The sequence below is a fragment of the Pan paniscus genome, chromosome 1 (genome assembly GCF_029289425.2).
Source record: "Pan paniscus chromosome 1, NHGRI_mPanPan1-v2.0_pri, whole genome shotgun sequence".
In the NCBI taxonomy this organism is placed as follows: Eukaryota; Metazoa; Chordata; class Mammalia; order Primates; family Hominidae; genus Pan; species Pan paniscus.
Window position 1 is genome coordinate 31,118,684 of NC_073249.2, and position 15,722 is coordinate 31,134,405.

The 15,722-nt window shown below is 41.1% G+C and overlaps 1 protein-coding gene across 1 annotated transcript in view; it reads right to left on the reverse strand.

Moving 5' to 3' along the window:
* Positions 1–3,271, reverse strand: part of RRP15 (ribosomal RNA processing 15 homolog) — a 47,122-nt gene extending 43,851 nt beyond the window's left edge. The window contains exon 1 of the mRNA XM_008966769.6: positions 2,512–3,271. Coding sequence (XP_008965017.1) covers positions 2,512–2,650 — 139 coding nt within the window. The 5' untranslated portion in view covers positions 2,651–3,271. The remainder of the gene's footprint in view (positions 1–2,511) is intronic.
* Between the last annotated feature and the right edge of the window lie 12,451 nt (positions 3,272–15,722).

The window sequence follows — 15,722 nt, forward strand, 5'->3', positions numbered from 1 at the left end:
AGAGACCGCATGCCACTGTATATGCTTTTATGTCTGAGAAAACTGCCCTCTATACTCCCAGGCCAGGAAAACTATTCAGCCTTCTAAAGCCTAGATAGAATGCCACCTTACACATTTATTCAACAAAACAATTTACTGAATACTAAAGTATGCAAAGAAGACCCTGTGAAAATAAACAAGACATACTTTTGACATTTGGGGAACTTATCTCTATAAGGAGAGAGATATGTTAAAATATAATAACATAGTATATTATCAATAATACACGTAAGATATAAGTAAGCAATGCCTAGGCTGAATTCCAGAGGATATGAATTTCTCTGTCTCCATCCTTACCTTTCCAAAATTGAACCATGATCTTGAAAACTACCTTTTAATTATACTAATACACTATATTACAGTCCTGTGTTTAATATCTTTCCTAAAACTGAAATTTTAATGCAGAAATTTATTCATCCTTTGTATCCTCAACACCTAGAGGGTGACTGGAACCTAAGGGAACACAACAAGTGTTCACTGAATTGAATTAGATAAATTAGGTTTCCATATTGGCCAAAAACCTTTTTAACCCATAATGTGGCTGAGCTATAACAGCAAGAGAACCTTAAAACCTAATCAGCATTTATAATAATACGCTGAAAAGTCAGAACAGTTCCAACTTGGAATTATCCAGTACTTGAATAGAAAAATCCAATTTGGCCAGGTGTGCTGGCTCACACCTGTAATCTCAGCACTTTGGGAGGCCGAGACGGGTGGATCACTTGAACCTAGGAGTTCGAGACATGCCTGGGCAACATGGCAAAATCCCATCTCTACCAAAAAAAAAAAAAAAAAAGAAAAAAAAATTAGCCAGGTACAGTGGTATGCGCCTGTAGTCCTAGCTACCTGGGGAAGCTGAAGCAAGATGATCGCTTTGGGGGGCGGTGGGGGAGGAGGTCAAGGTTGCAGTGAGCCCTGTTTGTGCCACTGCACTCTAGCCTGGGTGGCAAAGCAAGACCCTGTCTCAAAAAGAAAAAGAAAAATCCAATTTGTAAGCAGTACTGACATTTTGCTCCAAATATAGTACTCTTCCCTTCTTGAACAATAGTGTTTGAACTAGTCTAATGAGTTCAAAAAATATCAGAACCAGAAGGTCTAATTTTGGCCCAACAAATAGTTTGTTTTCCTTAACAATGTGGCAGGAGATGAAGACTCTAATTACCTAGGAATTGCAGTAGCATATGACACTTTCTTCTTGGTCCTGGAAGTCCAGGTTAATTCATTCATTTACTTAAATATCTGTGAAGGACCCACAAGGCAATAGGAACCGGGGATACAGTAGGCTCTATTTTTATGGAACTTATATTCCAATTGGGAAAGCAGCAAATACATACATCAAATGGTTTGGGCAGGGTTGAGAAAAAATAAAGCAGGGCAATAAGTCAAAAATGAAGAAAAGAAGGCAGGAAGAAGAGTAGTGGTGGTACGTTACATAGGGTAGTCAGGGACAAGTCTCTCTGGTAAGGCACTGGATCAGAGGCTGGTGAGGGAGAGACATGCCAAGCATTTGAAAACTATTCTAGGCAGCAGAGCCAACAAATGAAGAAACCATGGTGTGGGAGCATGTTTAAGGTGTTAAACACAAGCATACCGGTATGGCATGATTACAGTTAGTGGTTTGTGAGGGGCATATTGGCCTATGACAGACAACCTGGCCCAAATCATACAGCCTAAGGATTTTGGATATTATATACTGAGATGAGAAGCCACTGGATCATCTCAAACAGACAGCGGGCATAATTAGAAATACGTTATAAAAGAATAGCTCTGTCTGTTTTTTGGGTATCAGCTAGTACAAAGGAGCAATAACTGGGCAGTAGGAAGTCAGGGATTACCTGCAATTCCTTGTAACCTAATAAGCTGGTGCCAAGAATGATGGTAAAGAGGAGCAACAGACACAGCATGGTTGAAAGCCTCAAAAACACATCCTTCCTTCCTTTTATTATCAAGCGTCTCTGAGAGACATAGTTATCAAATACTACCAGTTTTTAATCGACCTTAACCACCAAACTCTTCTTTCATTCACTATTATTTAGTCTCTAATACACGCACACATCTACCGCACAAGAAGCCAAGTACACCCCCTTCTTCCTCTTACCTGTTTTAACCTTTTGCTTCTTACACCCTATGAGACCCATTCTTCTCCTGTTTTCAAGTACCCTCTTCCTTTCACCCTTTGCTACTGTAAGTTTCTCGGTAGCTGCAGGTGTTTCACCCATTTTATTATAATTAATAATGGTGACCCTGAAAATACCTAGTAAAAGAACGTGGAAACTCAAAATTACAGTTGACAGCGTTACTTCTCTGAACACGACTTCCCCAAGCCTCCTCACTAAGCCAAAGTCGCCCCTCTGAAGTGGTGCCAAGATAAAACCCAGGTGGCTAGCAGCAAATGAAGTCGCAAGCGCTGCTTGACACGAACTCAGCCCCGCCTTTCCTCCCAGACACCAAAGCTCAGCCCTACCACATTACCTTCACTATCAGAAGTGTCTGTGGCCTCGTCTTCCAGCACCGACGCTACGGCTCCAGTTACCATTTTCATCTTCTTCTTTGGGGTCTTTTTCAGGTTTTCTTCCTCACTCACACGTGAGTCCGGAGCGGCGGCTGCCATTTTTCTGCGCCGGAAGCGTCACCTGACAGTTGCGTCCGGTGGCAACCAGAGGAACTTCTGCATTTAGTGCCGGTAACACAAGGTTCCGGGGCGGGGTCGTCTAGCCCGGAGTTCCGGGGCCGGAGCCTCAGAATGTGACTTGGAGAGAGCTCTGAATGGCTCGGTGTGTTTACGCGAAGTCTGTTCCAGGACGAAAATCAGCGGCTGAATGGCCTCACTCAGCCGACTTCTCCGCTAGCTCGCCTGTGCCCTGGTCCTCCGCCCCAGTGCGTCCCCAGCCCGTCCCCAGCCCGGCGCGGTCCACTTTGATTTCCTAGCCTCGGCGGCTTCCCTTGTCTGCTGCCTTAATGTTGGTTTAGTGTCCTCCTCAGGTGTCTCTTACGTGCCCACTGAACGCCGCAGCAGCTAGGACGCGGGACAGATCCACTGGGGGTCGATAATTAGAATACGATCGTATCATCCCCCCGCCCAAGATAACACGCGAGACCTTTCTTGCAAACCGAATAGACTCACCTTCTTTCCCTGGGGCGGGTGTTGAATCCAACCGCACCCTTCTCCCTCGGACCCGGCTGGGGCCTGGAGGGTTTCTGGCGCCCGACTGCGCGGTGCAGACCGAGGGTACGAATACCTTGCTATCCGCGCGAGGATCCTGCCTCTCACCCGGGGCTAGCTTTTCTCTGAAGTTAGCCTCTGTCACCGGCTCTCAGCTCCTAGTTCCATCGAAGCACCTACCACAGTCGGCCTTCATTTTCCCCCCTAAAATGTTGGCTTCTCGCAGGAGGGGAACGTATTTCATTTACCATGTCCCCTCAAGGTTAGCAACAGAAGTTGGCCTGAAGTGAATTTTCCAAAAATATTTTTGGAAGGGATGAATGAATCAATGAATGAGTGACAGAATATAACTATTGACAAAGTTAATGTCTCAGATGGATAATGCAGCAAACCTTTACTGGCTAGACTTGTTCTAAAGGCTTTCCCCAAACTTAGCGTTTTCCCTTTCCCCTCTTAAGGAGGTTCATAGATTGTGATACCCATAAGTCAAAAACAAAAACAAGAATCCTCATTTTGACATATTCCAGTAGATGTTTATGTAGGAAATAAATATATATTCACATCCTAAAAACTCAATACAACATTTTTAAACTTGGTTTTTAATTTTTTTGTCTTTTAAGAGAGAGAGGGTCTAGCCGGGCGCGGTGGCCCACACCTGTAATCCCAGCACTTTGGGAGGCTGAGATAAGTGGATCGCTTGAGTCCAGGAGTTTGAGAACAGCCTGGCCAACATGGTGAAACCCCATCTCTACTAAAAATACACAAATTAGCCAAATGCAGTGACGAGTGCCTGTAGTCCCAGTTACTCGGGAGGCTGAAGCAGGAGAATCGCTTGAACCTTGGAGGCGGAGGTTGCAGTGAGCGGAGATCGCGACTCTGCACTCCAGCCTCGGCGACAGAGCGAGACTCTGTCTCAAAAACAAACAAACAAAATCTACCACCACCACCAACAACAACAAAAAATTGTGCAGAAAAAAAATGACATTTTGAGTACAGTTGGTAAGAGATGAGATTCCAGTATAAACCTTTAAAAAGTGCAGTTATTGACCAGGCGTGGTGACTCATGCCTGTATTTCCAGCACCTTGGGAGGCGGAGGCGGGAGGATCTCTTGAGGCCAGGAGTTAAGAGACTAGGCTGGACAACATGGTGAAACCCCGTCTCCACTAAAAATACAAAAATTCGCCAGCCATGGTGGTGAGCACCTGTAGTCCCAGCTACTCAGCTACTCAGGAGGCTGAGGTGAGAATCGCTTGAACCCAGAGGGGCGGGGAGGTGAGCGGGGAGGGGCAAAGGTTGCAGTGAGCCAAGATGGCAGGTATGGTGGCTCCAGCCTGTAATCCTGGCTTCTCCAAGGCTGAGATGGGAGGATCACTTGAGTCCAGGAGCTCGAGGCTGCAGTGAGCCATGACTGCACTACTGCATTCCAGCCTGGGTGACAAAGTGAGACCCTTACTCTTGACAAAATAAAAAGGGGTGCACTTTAGAGGTGCCCTTTAGGATGCTGCTGATGCCCAGAAGCTCTCACCATCCTGCTCAGTGTGATCCTTTCATTACCACTGTGTCCTGATCTGGAACCTATTTTTTGCTGTCTTTCATAGCTAATGCTTGCTTTTGCCTAGGGCTAAATATAAATTGGAGCAAGGAGTTCCAAATAAAGTTGGGAATGCATTGGAGAAAGTTGTAGAGAAGGAAGCAAAGTTAAAAAAAAATGATTGCAGTGGTTCAATGGAAAACATGTTCCTGCATATTAAACACAAAGTTCCTGCATTAATGTTAGTGTTATTTAGTGATCGAGAAGTGATGTTTTGTGCATTTAACATGTTAATGTGAGTTTACGTATATATAGAAATTTTTTTGTGTTTAGTTGCAATTTAAGAAATTGCCTGGAGGGTAGGAATGGTTGATTTGTTACACATTCACATTTTTCTTCCTTTAAAATAATATAAAATAGGATCCAGGTTTTTATCCAGAAGTCTGATTTTCAGAAATTGATTACTGCTGTTAAGTTGGAGATACCTATGTTAGCTTATTTAATCTTCACGATAAGCTAATGAGTTAAGTACTATTATTTTTTCCATTTTATAGATGAGGAAACAGAGGCACAGAGTAAATAACTGCTGACCGTCACACAACCAGTACATGGCAGAATCACATTCAGACCCAAGCACTCCACTGCAGAGTCTGCTCAACCACGGAGTTGCACTGCCCACTCAGAGGGTTGTGCTTTATCACTTAGCATACAGTCAGAATAGGCAACAAAAATTTCCTTTTTTCTTTCTGTTTTTTCTTTTTTTAAATTTTACTTTACATTCTGGGATACAAGTGCAGAACGTGTAGGTTTCTTACGTAGGTGTACATGTGCCGTGGTGGTTTGCTGCACCTTTCAACCCATCATCTAGGTTTTAAGCCCTGCATGCATTAGCTATTTGTCCTAACACTCTCCCTCCTGTCACACCCCAATCCCCGATTGGCCCTGGTGTGTGTTGTTCCCCTTCCTGTGTCCATGCGTTCTCATTGTTCAGCTCCCACTTATGAGTGAGAACGTGTGGTATGTGGTTTTCTGTTCCTGCGTTAGTTTGCTGAGGATGATGGCTTCTAGCTTGATCTATGTCCCTGCGAAAGACATGATCCCATTCCTTTTTATGGCTGCATAGTATTTCCTAATGTCTATGTACCCGCATTTTCTTTATCCAGTCTATCATTAATGGGCATTTAGATGGGTTCCATGTCTTCGCTATTGTAAATAGTGCTGCAATAAACATATGTGTGCATGTGTCTTTATAGTAGAATGATTTATATTTTTTGGGTATATACCCAGTAATTGGATTGCTGGGACAAATGATATTTCTGGTTCTAGATCCTTGAGGAATCGCCACAGTTTCTTCCACAATGGTTGAACTAATTTACATTCCCACCAACAGTGTAAAAGCATTCTTATTTCTCCACAGCCTCTCCAGCGTCTATTGTTTCTTGACTTTTTAATAATCACTATTCTGACTTGCATGAGATGGTATCTCATTGTGGTTTTGATTTAGGCAACAGAAATTTCTAACAAGCACTGGAATTCATGAATTAAAAAAATAGTTTCTGCTGTTACAATGAACCAAAATAGCTGACAATATTCAAACAGAATGCCCACTGTATGGTGGAAATAACTGAAGTCACCTAAATGCTTGTGTGAGAATTTTACAAACAAACCTATGCTAGTTATCAGCTTATTGCCTCTTGGCTCTAAATTCATCCTTTTTGGCTGCTCTGTGAAAATTGAGCTGGGCTCTTAAATATTTTTATTTGCCTGAAGGCCAGATGTTCAGCTTTGTCAGTAGAGGGCATTAGAGTGACATTATAAGAAAAAGGGGCCATCTTCCTGGTTCCGATGTGCTTTTCTCTACAGACTCCTGTGGAAACTTCTCCGGCATCAGGGTGCTGAAGTATATTCACGTTCTCCTGTAGCACAGAAGGCTTCTCCAGCATCTGACTCCTGAATGCCTCTAGCAAGACACCTGCCCATCCACAGCTGCTTCTAGCACCTCAAAGGGAAATTTCAGGAAGGCGGATTTTTGAACGAGTTTTTTTGTTTTGCTTTTGTTTTTTAAAGATGAGATCACACTCTGTTGCCTATGCTGGAGTGCAGTGACATGATCTTGGCTCACTGCAGCCTCAAAATTATGGGCTTAAGTGATCCTCCCACCTCAGCCCCCTAAGTAGCTGGGACCACAGGTGCAAGCCACCCCATTGGCAATTTTCAACAAGTTCTGACAGGGCAGTATCACAGCAACTCCTCCGCCACCCAATGAACCACAACTGTGCCCTCCCACAAGAGCTGTATCTCAGCTGTGGGTAGAAAGATAGGCCTCTTCCTTGGATGCTGCATTTTACATAGTCACTGCTCCTTATATCTTCCATTACTATATTCTACAGAGTTTACTTAACCTCTTACTAACAATCCCTTGTTACTTCAACCTTCTGATATAGCTAATGATTCTTTATATTAAATTATCCTATTCAAATTACTAAAGCAGTTTCTGTCTCCTGAGTGGCCCTGAATGATATAAATCTAGAATGGGTGTTGTAATGAAAATATCAGCACCCACATACCTTCTTTGCCTGCCTACAGCATGGTTAGAAAGTTTTACAGGGAGTTTCTCACTTTGGGAAAGGCCAGAGGCAGGGTGCTTATGAGAGTTTCCTGTTGAAATGCCAATAGTTATAGAAGAATAACAGATAAAATATTTTTCTTCTGAATAATTTGTGCAGCTTGGCTGATATGAGTGCCTCGAAGAGGGCTAAGCTAATAGACATGGAACAGAAAAGAGAGAGGGGTAATTGCCCAGGGTATCCCAAGCAGAAGGGTGGTCCTCTGGGAAGGTCTGAGCATAAAGCTAACTTGATAGGAGCCCTGGACAGAGATTCTGGTTACAGAATAGTTCTTGGGATTCTCTACATACAGAGGATCTATAAAGGGAGAGAGTAAAGAGAAAGAAGACATCTCAGAATTATAGAGGATACCAGAGCTCCTAGTTAAGAAGGAACGAGAGACATCAGGATAGAGAGTTATGAGAAGAGCAGTGCTAAGTCCCTAAACACTAGTGAAATGAAGTCCCCCAAAAAAGAGATTGTCACTGATGTTAAATTCTACTATAGTTGGCCCAGCGCAGTGGCTCACGCCTGTAATCCCACCACTTTGGAAGGCCGAGGCAGGCGGATCACGAGGTCAGGAGATCGAGACCATCCTGGCTAACACGGTGAAACCCCGTCTCTACTGAAAGTACAAAAAAATTAGCCTGGCATGGTGGCAGGCGCCTGTAGTCCCAGCTACTTGGGAGGCTGAGGCTGGAGAATGGCGTGAACCCGGGAGGCGGAGCTTGCGGTGAGCCGAGATCGCGCCACTGCGCTCCAGCCTGGGCGACAGAGCAAGAATCCCTCTCAATGAGGACAAAAAAAAAAAAAAAAAAAAAAAAAAAAATTCTACTATAGTCTTAGAGAAAAAGGAATCATACACAATTAACATACATTAATTAAATCTTACATGTAATTAACTTGACGCTATAATGGGAGACGTAAAGGAAAACTTTAAAAATATATATATTTCCAGAAGGATAGACCAGATATTCTAAAGATGTTTGTTCCAACCAAAATTTCACTGGAATTAATTTTGACAGGTGAGGAGCAGAGAGAGAAAGGTCTTGTTAAAATAACTATCAGGTACAAAATAAGTAAAGGATAATTAAAAAAACAGAAAAAGAGTCTTGAGGCAAAATTTGCCCATTCAGGTATTAGAATATACTATAAATCTACAACAATTAAAATATATAGATCAAAAGAAAAAATAAATGGAGATGAAATAAATCCTAGAATATGTAAAATCTTAAAATATTATAAAGGAAGTATTACAAGTAAAAGAATATATTATGCAAAAATTGTGTTAGTAAAATTGATGATTAGAAGAGAAAGAGGCCAGGTGTGGTGGCTCATGCCTGTAATCCCAGAACTTTGGGAGGCTTAGGCGGGAGGATCGCTTGGGCTCAGGAGTTTGAGACTACCCTGGCAAATGGCAAAACCCTGTCTCTACAAAAAACACACAAAAAATAAGCCAGGTGTGGTTGTGAGCACCTGTAGTCCCAGCTACTCAGGAGGCTGAGGTGGGAGGATGGCTTGAGCCCAGGAGGCAGAGGTTGCAGAGAGCTGAGATCATACCACTGCACTGCAGCCTGGGTGACAAAGCCAGAACCTGTCTAAAAAAATAATAAAAAACAAAAAGTTGATTAGCAATGAACTAATTAACTAATTGAGGGACTAGGAACACAAAAAAAAAGAGAAAAAAATTACAGGCTCATGTCTTACCCTAAAATTAATTTCAGGATTATGAAAATAAGCTGTAAGAAAAGAAAAAAAGAAAAATAAGTGACAATCTGATTTATCTGGATTGTAGAAACAACTTCCCAAGTTAAAGGTAAATAGAATATAAATGAATATAAGACAGAACATCAAGTTTGAAATAACTACATAACGAATTCATGGGACTTTGGCATGCATAGGACTTCTTTATCAAGATGGAGTAGCAGGGAGCAAATCTACCTTGTCACTTGAAACAACCCAAAACAGACAAAACCTATAGAACAACAGTTTTCAAGACACTGGACATTAGATAATGAAGCCTAATAATCACTGAGAGATAGAAAGCAAATCAGGTGAGCCCCACAATTACTCCAGCATACTGCTTTGAGAAAATTTCCAGACCCTAGCACAGGAAGCAGGGACCTAAGCTGAGCCTGGAAGACTCTCCAAGTTGAAGAGATATAGCTGAGAGTCAGGCGAGACCGAGGTGACTAGAGTTGGAAGGGCAGAATGCCAGAGAAGAGAGAGAGAACTCAAGAGATCTGCGAAGAGGATCCCTTAAGAATTTAGGTGATTACTGACCAGTGCACACATGTGAGGAAACTACGCAAGGCCAGAGAAAGAACCACAAGAAAGAATTAGAGGCAACAGTTGTTATCGACGCATACACAAGGCTGATTATAGTCTCCATTCCCACTAGGCACTGGTTAGGGTACCTGTTAAAAACTATGAAGGTGTGAGATTTTTATCATACTTGCAAACTAACAGATAGCCTGCCAAAATTTCATGAGTGCTTGTAGGAGATATAAGACTCCTGGGTAGGAGATAATGGGCAGTTTATTTATTGTTCTGGACAATAGCAGTAGAAGCATATCGGCAGTTCCCACAGAGTGACACAAAGAGGATCAGATAACACCACATGCAGTAGGCTGCCTTACAGGAGAGGAACTTTAAGCTATTTACAATAGCATTAAAAATATGTGAAATAATTAGGGATAAAATATGTAAAATGCCTGTACATTAAACAATAAAAAGCGTTGCTTAGCAAAATTAAAGAAGATCAAACTACATGGAGATATACAATGTTCATGGGTCAGAAGACTTAAAATTATTAAGATGTTAATTCTTCCCAAATTGACCTACAGATTCAATGCAATCCCTATAAAAATTCCAGCAGACTTCTTTGTAGAAGTTAGTAAGTTTATCCTAAAATTTATATGGAATTTCAAATGATCTAGAATAGCAAAGAAACAACTTTGAAAAAGAAGAAAAAATTTGAAGGCCTAACACTACCTGATTTCAAGACTTATGATAAGCCTGTGGTTATTAAAACAGTGTAGTATTAAATCAAGGTAGACAAACAGAACAATTAAACAGAATAGGGCATAAAGAAAAGACATCTATCTATCTATCTATCTATGAAAAACTGATTGTTGACAAAGGTATAAAGTCAATACAATGGAGAAAAGATAGTATTTTCAACAAATGTTCTTGGAACAATTGGATATTCATATACCAAAAAAAGAAAAGAGAAAAAAATTGGATATCTATATACAAAAACCTACACTTCAATTTATACCTCACACCATACATAAAAATTGACTCAAAATGGAATAGCCCTGAAGACAAAACACGCAACTATAAAGCTTCTATACGAAGCACTGGAGAAAACCATTATGCCCTTGGGTTAGGCAAAGATTTCCTAGGTACAACCACAAGCATGATCTATAAAGGGACAACTTGTTAAATTGAACTTTATCAAAATTTAGAAGCTGCTACCTGAAAGACAAAGTATAAAGAATGAAAAGACAGGCCACAGACGGGGAGAAAATATTTGCAAAGCATACATCTGATAAAAGATTGTGTCTAGAATGCATAAAGAATTCTCAAATTCAGTATTCACTTGAATATTGACACTTCACCAAAGAAGATATACCAATGGCAGATAACACATGAAAAGATGTTCAACATTGTAAGTCACTGAGGAAATGTAGAAAGAAAACCACATAATCAGATACGACCATACACCTTTTAGAATGGCTACAAATAAGAAGACTAACTACACTAAGCATCGATGAAGATGTGGAACAACCAGAGCTCTCACAGGCTGCTAGTGAGAATGTAAAATGGTCAACCAATGGGAAGGCAGGTGGTCAGCTTCTTAAAAAATTAATCATACACTTACCACATGATCTAGCCATTCCACCCCTAGTTATTGACCCAGAGAAACATAAACTTATTTCCATGTAAAGACTTCCACATGAATATTCATAGCAGCTTCACTCATAATACTTCCAAACTGAAAGCAACTCAAATATCCATCAATAGGTGAATGAATAAATAAATTGTGGTATGACCATGCAGTAGAGAGCTATACCCAACAATAAAAAGGAACAAACTGTGGATCTACAAAACAACTAGGTGAATCTGAAAATAATTATGCCAGAAAAAAAGAGTGCATACTGTATGATTCCAGTTGTATTAAACCTTTTTTTTTTTTTTTTGTTACGGGGTCTCACTCTGTCACCCAGGCTGGAATGCAGTAGCATGATCATGGTTTACTGCAGCTTTGATCTCCTGGGCTCAAATGATCCTCCCACCTCAGCCTCCCAAGTAGCTGGGACTACAGGCATGCTATGGGCATGCACCACCACACCCAGGTAATTTTTGTATTTTTTTGCAGAGACAGAGTTTTGTCATGTTGCCCAGGCTGGTCTTGAACTCCTGAGCTCCAAGCAATCCGCCTGCTTCTGTCTCTCAAAGTGCTGGGATTACAAACATGAGTCACAGCACCTGGCCTTACGCTCTTTACAAATATAAATTTTTCTATGGTGACAGAAATAAGATCAATGGCTGCTGAAGGGGTGGGAGTTTAGAAGGGCTATGAAGGGGCAGAGTTATCATGAGGCACAAGGAAACTTTTTGAAGCAATGGACATGTTTATTATTTAGATTGTGGTGAGTTTCCCAGTATAGATATATAGATACCAGGAAACATAAAATAGCACACTTTAATATCTGCAGTTTACTGTAAGTCAGTTATGCCTTAATATAGCTGGTAAAAAATACATACAATTGACTAGGGAAATACACAAAATAAGAAATACAAACATGAACCAAATATGAGAAAACTGTATGGCTACTGTAACAGAATAACACAAACTTGGTGGCTTAAAGCAGCACAGATTTACTTTCTTGCAGCTCTGGAAGCCATATGTCCAAAATCAGTTTCACTAGGGTAATCCAGGTGTCTGCAGGCTGATGCTTTCTGGTGTATGCATGGGAGAATAAATTTTCTTGCCTTTTGTAGCTTCCAGAGACCATCTGCATTCCTTAGCTCAGTATCCCTTCCTCACATCACTCTAACCTCTTGCTTCCATTGTGACATCCCTTACTCCTCTTCTGCAGTCAAACGTCCGTCTGCCTCTCTCTTTCTAGGACATTTGTGATTGCATTTTAGGGCTCACCTGGATAATCCAGGATATTCTTTCCATCTCAGGATTCTTAATTTAATCACATCAGCAAAGCCCCTTTTGCTGTACATATGCTTCTCAATTTATGATGAGGTTATATCCCAATAAACCCACCGTAAGTTGAAAAGATAGTAAGTCAAAAATATATCTAATACACTTAAACATCACAGCTTGGCCTAGCCTACCTTAAACATACTTAAAACACTTACATTAGCCTACAGTGAGGCAAAATTATCTAACCAAAGCCTATTTTATAATTAAGTGTTGAATAATCTCATGTAAATTACTGAATACTGTGCTGAAAGTGAAAAACAAAATTCTTCTATGGGGTCCTAGTCCATTTTCTGTTGCTTATAACAGAATATCTGAAACTTACTAATTTATAAAGAAATGAGATTTATTTATTACAGTTATGGAGGCTGAGAAGTCCATGGCCAAGGGGTTATATATGGTGATGGCCTTCATGCTGGTGGGAACTCTCTGCAGAGTCCCAAAGCAACACAGGGCATCCCATGCTGAGGAGGCTAGCTCAGGATTCTCTTCCTCTTAGAAAGCTATCAGTCCCATTCCCATGAAAACCCATTAATCCATGAAAGTAATAATCTATTAATTCATAAGTGGATTAATCTATTTATGAGAGCTCTGACCTCATGGCCCAATCACCTCTTAAAGGCCCCACCTTTCAATACTGCCACATTGGGGATTAAGGTTCAACATGAGTTTCCAAGGCGATAAACATTCAAATCACAGCATATGAGTACTTGAAGTACAGCTTCTACTGAATGCATATCACTTTCACACCATCATAAAGCAGAAAAATCCTAAATTGAACCACTGTAAATCAGGGACCATCTGTATAAGGTAGCATTCACAGGTTCCAGGGATTAGGACAGGGAATCTTTGGGTCTATTATTCAGCTTACTATGGTTTGTTTTAATTTACTCAGTTTTAAGGACAGTGTTTAAAAAAAGGCCCTTTGGAACACTTTTTTTTTTTTTAAAGAAGATATCTTTCTTCTTTATCTTTACTTTCCTCTGGCACTGAACTACTGCATGTGATATAATTAAGACCCAGGCCTCATTATTACTAACCACACTGAGCCCTTTGTACTATGTTTGATTGCCTCTTTAGAAACCTCCCTGTAAACAAGAAAGGGACAGATTACATCATCTGGTTGGTGTTAAACAACGGAGCAGGTGAATACTGGCAAGACTAATAGGCTTTATTTCATTTGAACAAATTACTCTTGGACTCCTGGTCTCAGAGCCTGCATTAGTGAGACTGGTACTATCATGCATCAAGGAGACATATTCCACCTTGCATAAAACCCTTCCATTAAAAACTCACCTCGCTATGGGACTTAACTGTCTCTTAGGCAGTATTCATCAGCAATGACAAGATTGCCCAGCATTTCTGAATGACCAAGCAAACAAAGGAGAAAAGTGGACTACTTTGATCCTGTCAGACTTTCAGACATTTCTTTCTGCCAGTAGAAAGTGCATCCTGAGTTGTGTATGAGGAACTACCACTTCCTTTCATTGTGTCAGTTAACCCCAACCTGTGTCACTAATAGACCAGAGACACAACTGAAAGAGGCCTCAAGAGTGCAGTCTTTTTATTCCATTATTCTGAAGTTGAGTGGCCATGTCATCCAGGACCAGTGATTGTTTGTCCAGTGATAAAGTCTCAGGGTCCAGCCTTCCTCAAAATGCCATTCACTCATTTGACAAATATTCAATGAGCCTTGTACCAAGTTCTCTTCATTTTAGTTTTTACTTTTTATTCTTTTGGGTACACAGTAGGTATATATATTTATGGGGTACATACACTCTTTTGATACAGTCAAACAGTGTGTAACAATTACATCAGAGTAAATGGGGTTTCCATCACCTCAAGAATTCATCATTTCTTTGTGGTACAAACATTCCAATTGTACTCCTTCAGTTATTCTAAAATGTCCAACAAATTATTGCTAACTGTACTCACTCTGTTGTGCTATCAAAGGCTAGATCTTATTCATTGTATCTAACTATATTTTTGTACCCATTAACCACCCCCATTTCTCTCCCACCCCAAATCCTTACAGCCTCTGGTAACCATCATTCTACTCTCTATGTCCATGAGTTCAAATGATTAATTTTTAGCTCCCATAGATGAGTGAGAACATGTGAAGTTTGTCTTTCTGTACCTGGATTCTTTCACTTAACATAATGTCCTCCAGTTCCATCCATATTGTTGCAAATGACAGGATCTCATTCTTTTTACAGCTGAATAGTATCGATTACGTGTATGCACCAAATTTTCTCTGTCAATTTATCTGTTGATGGACACTTAGGATGATTCCAAATCTTGCCTATTGTGAATAGTGCTGCAATAAACATAGCAATGCAGATATCTCTTCAATATACTGATTTCCTTTCTTTCGGGTATATGCCTAGTGCTAAGTTCTTTTTAGGTACTGAGGATTTCTAGCAAGACAGACAATTCCTTGTTCTTATGATGCTTTGCTTCTGTTTGAGTGAGACAACAATAAACATGTAAATTTTAAAAATAGAACAAATTGCTGCAGAAAGCAGTATCAGGAAGATGAAACAGAGTAGTAGAATAGAGAATGGTTTGGGGACTGAAAGGTGGCTGGTGTGGGACACTTTAGATCAGTGGTCCCCAACCTTTTTGGCACCAGAAACTGGTTTCATGGAAGACAATTTTTCCACTGGTAAGGGATGGTTTCAGGATGAAACTGATCCACCTCAGATCATCAGGCATTAGTTAGATTCTCATAAGGAGAATCCTAGATCCCTCGCATGCGCAGTTCACAATAGGGGTCCCGCGCCTGTGAATCTGATGCTGCAGCTGATCTGACAGGAGCTGGAGCTCAGGCGGTAATGCTCACTCATCCATCGCTCACCTCCTGCTGTATGGCCCAGTTCCTAACAGGCCATGGACCAGTAGTGGTCCGTTACTCTGGGGTTGGGGACTCTTGCTCTAGTTGGAGGTCAGAGATGCTCTCAGGATGTGACATTTGAGCTGATATAGGAGTGGTGTGACTGAAATGGCATGTGAAAATCTAGGACAGAATTTTCCAGGAGAACGCAATGAGCCCCTTTGAGGAGGAAAAGACAGCGTAAGTAAGGAATAGTGAGCAGAGGAGGTGGGGTGCACATTGATGGGAGAGGGGAGAGAGGAGTCCAGGGCAAGTGTGCTCTTGA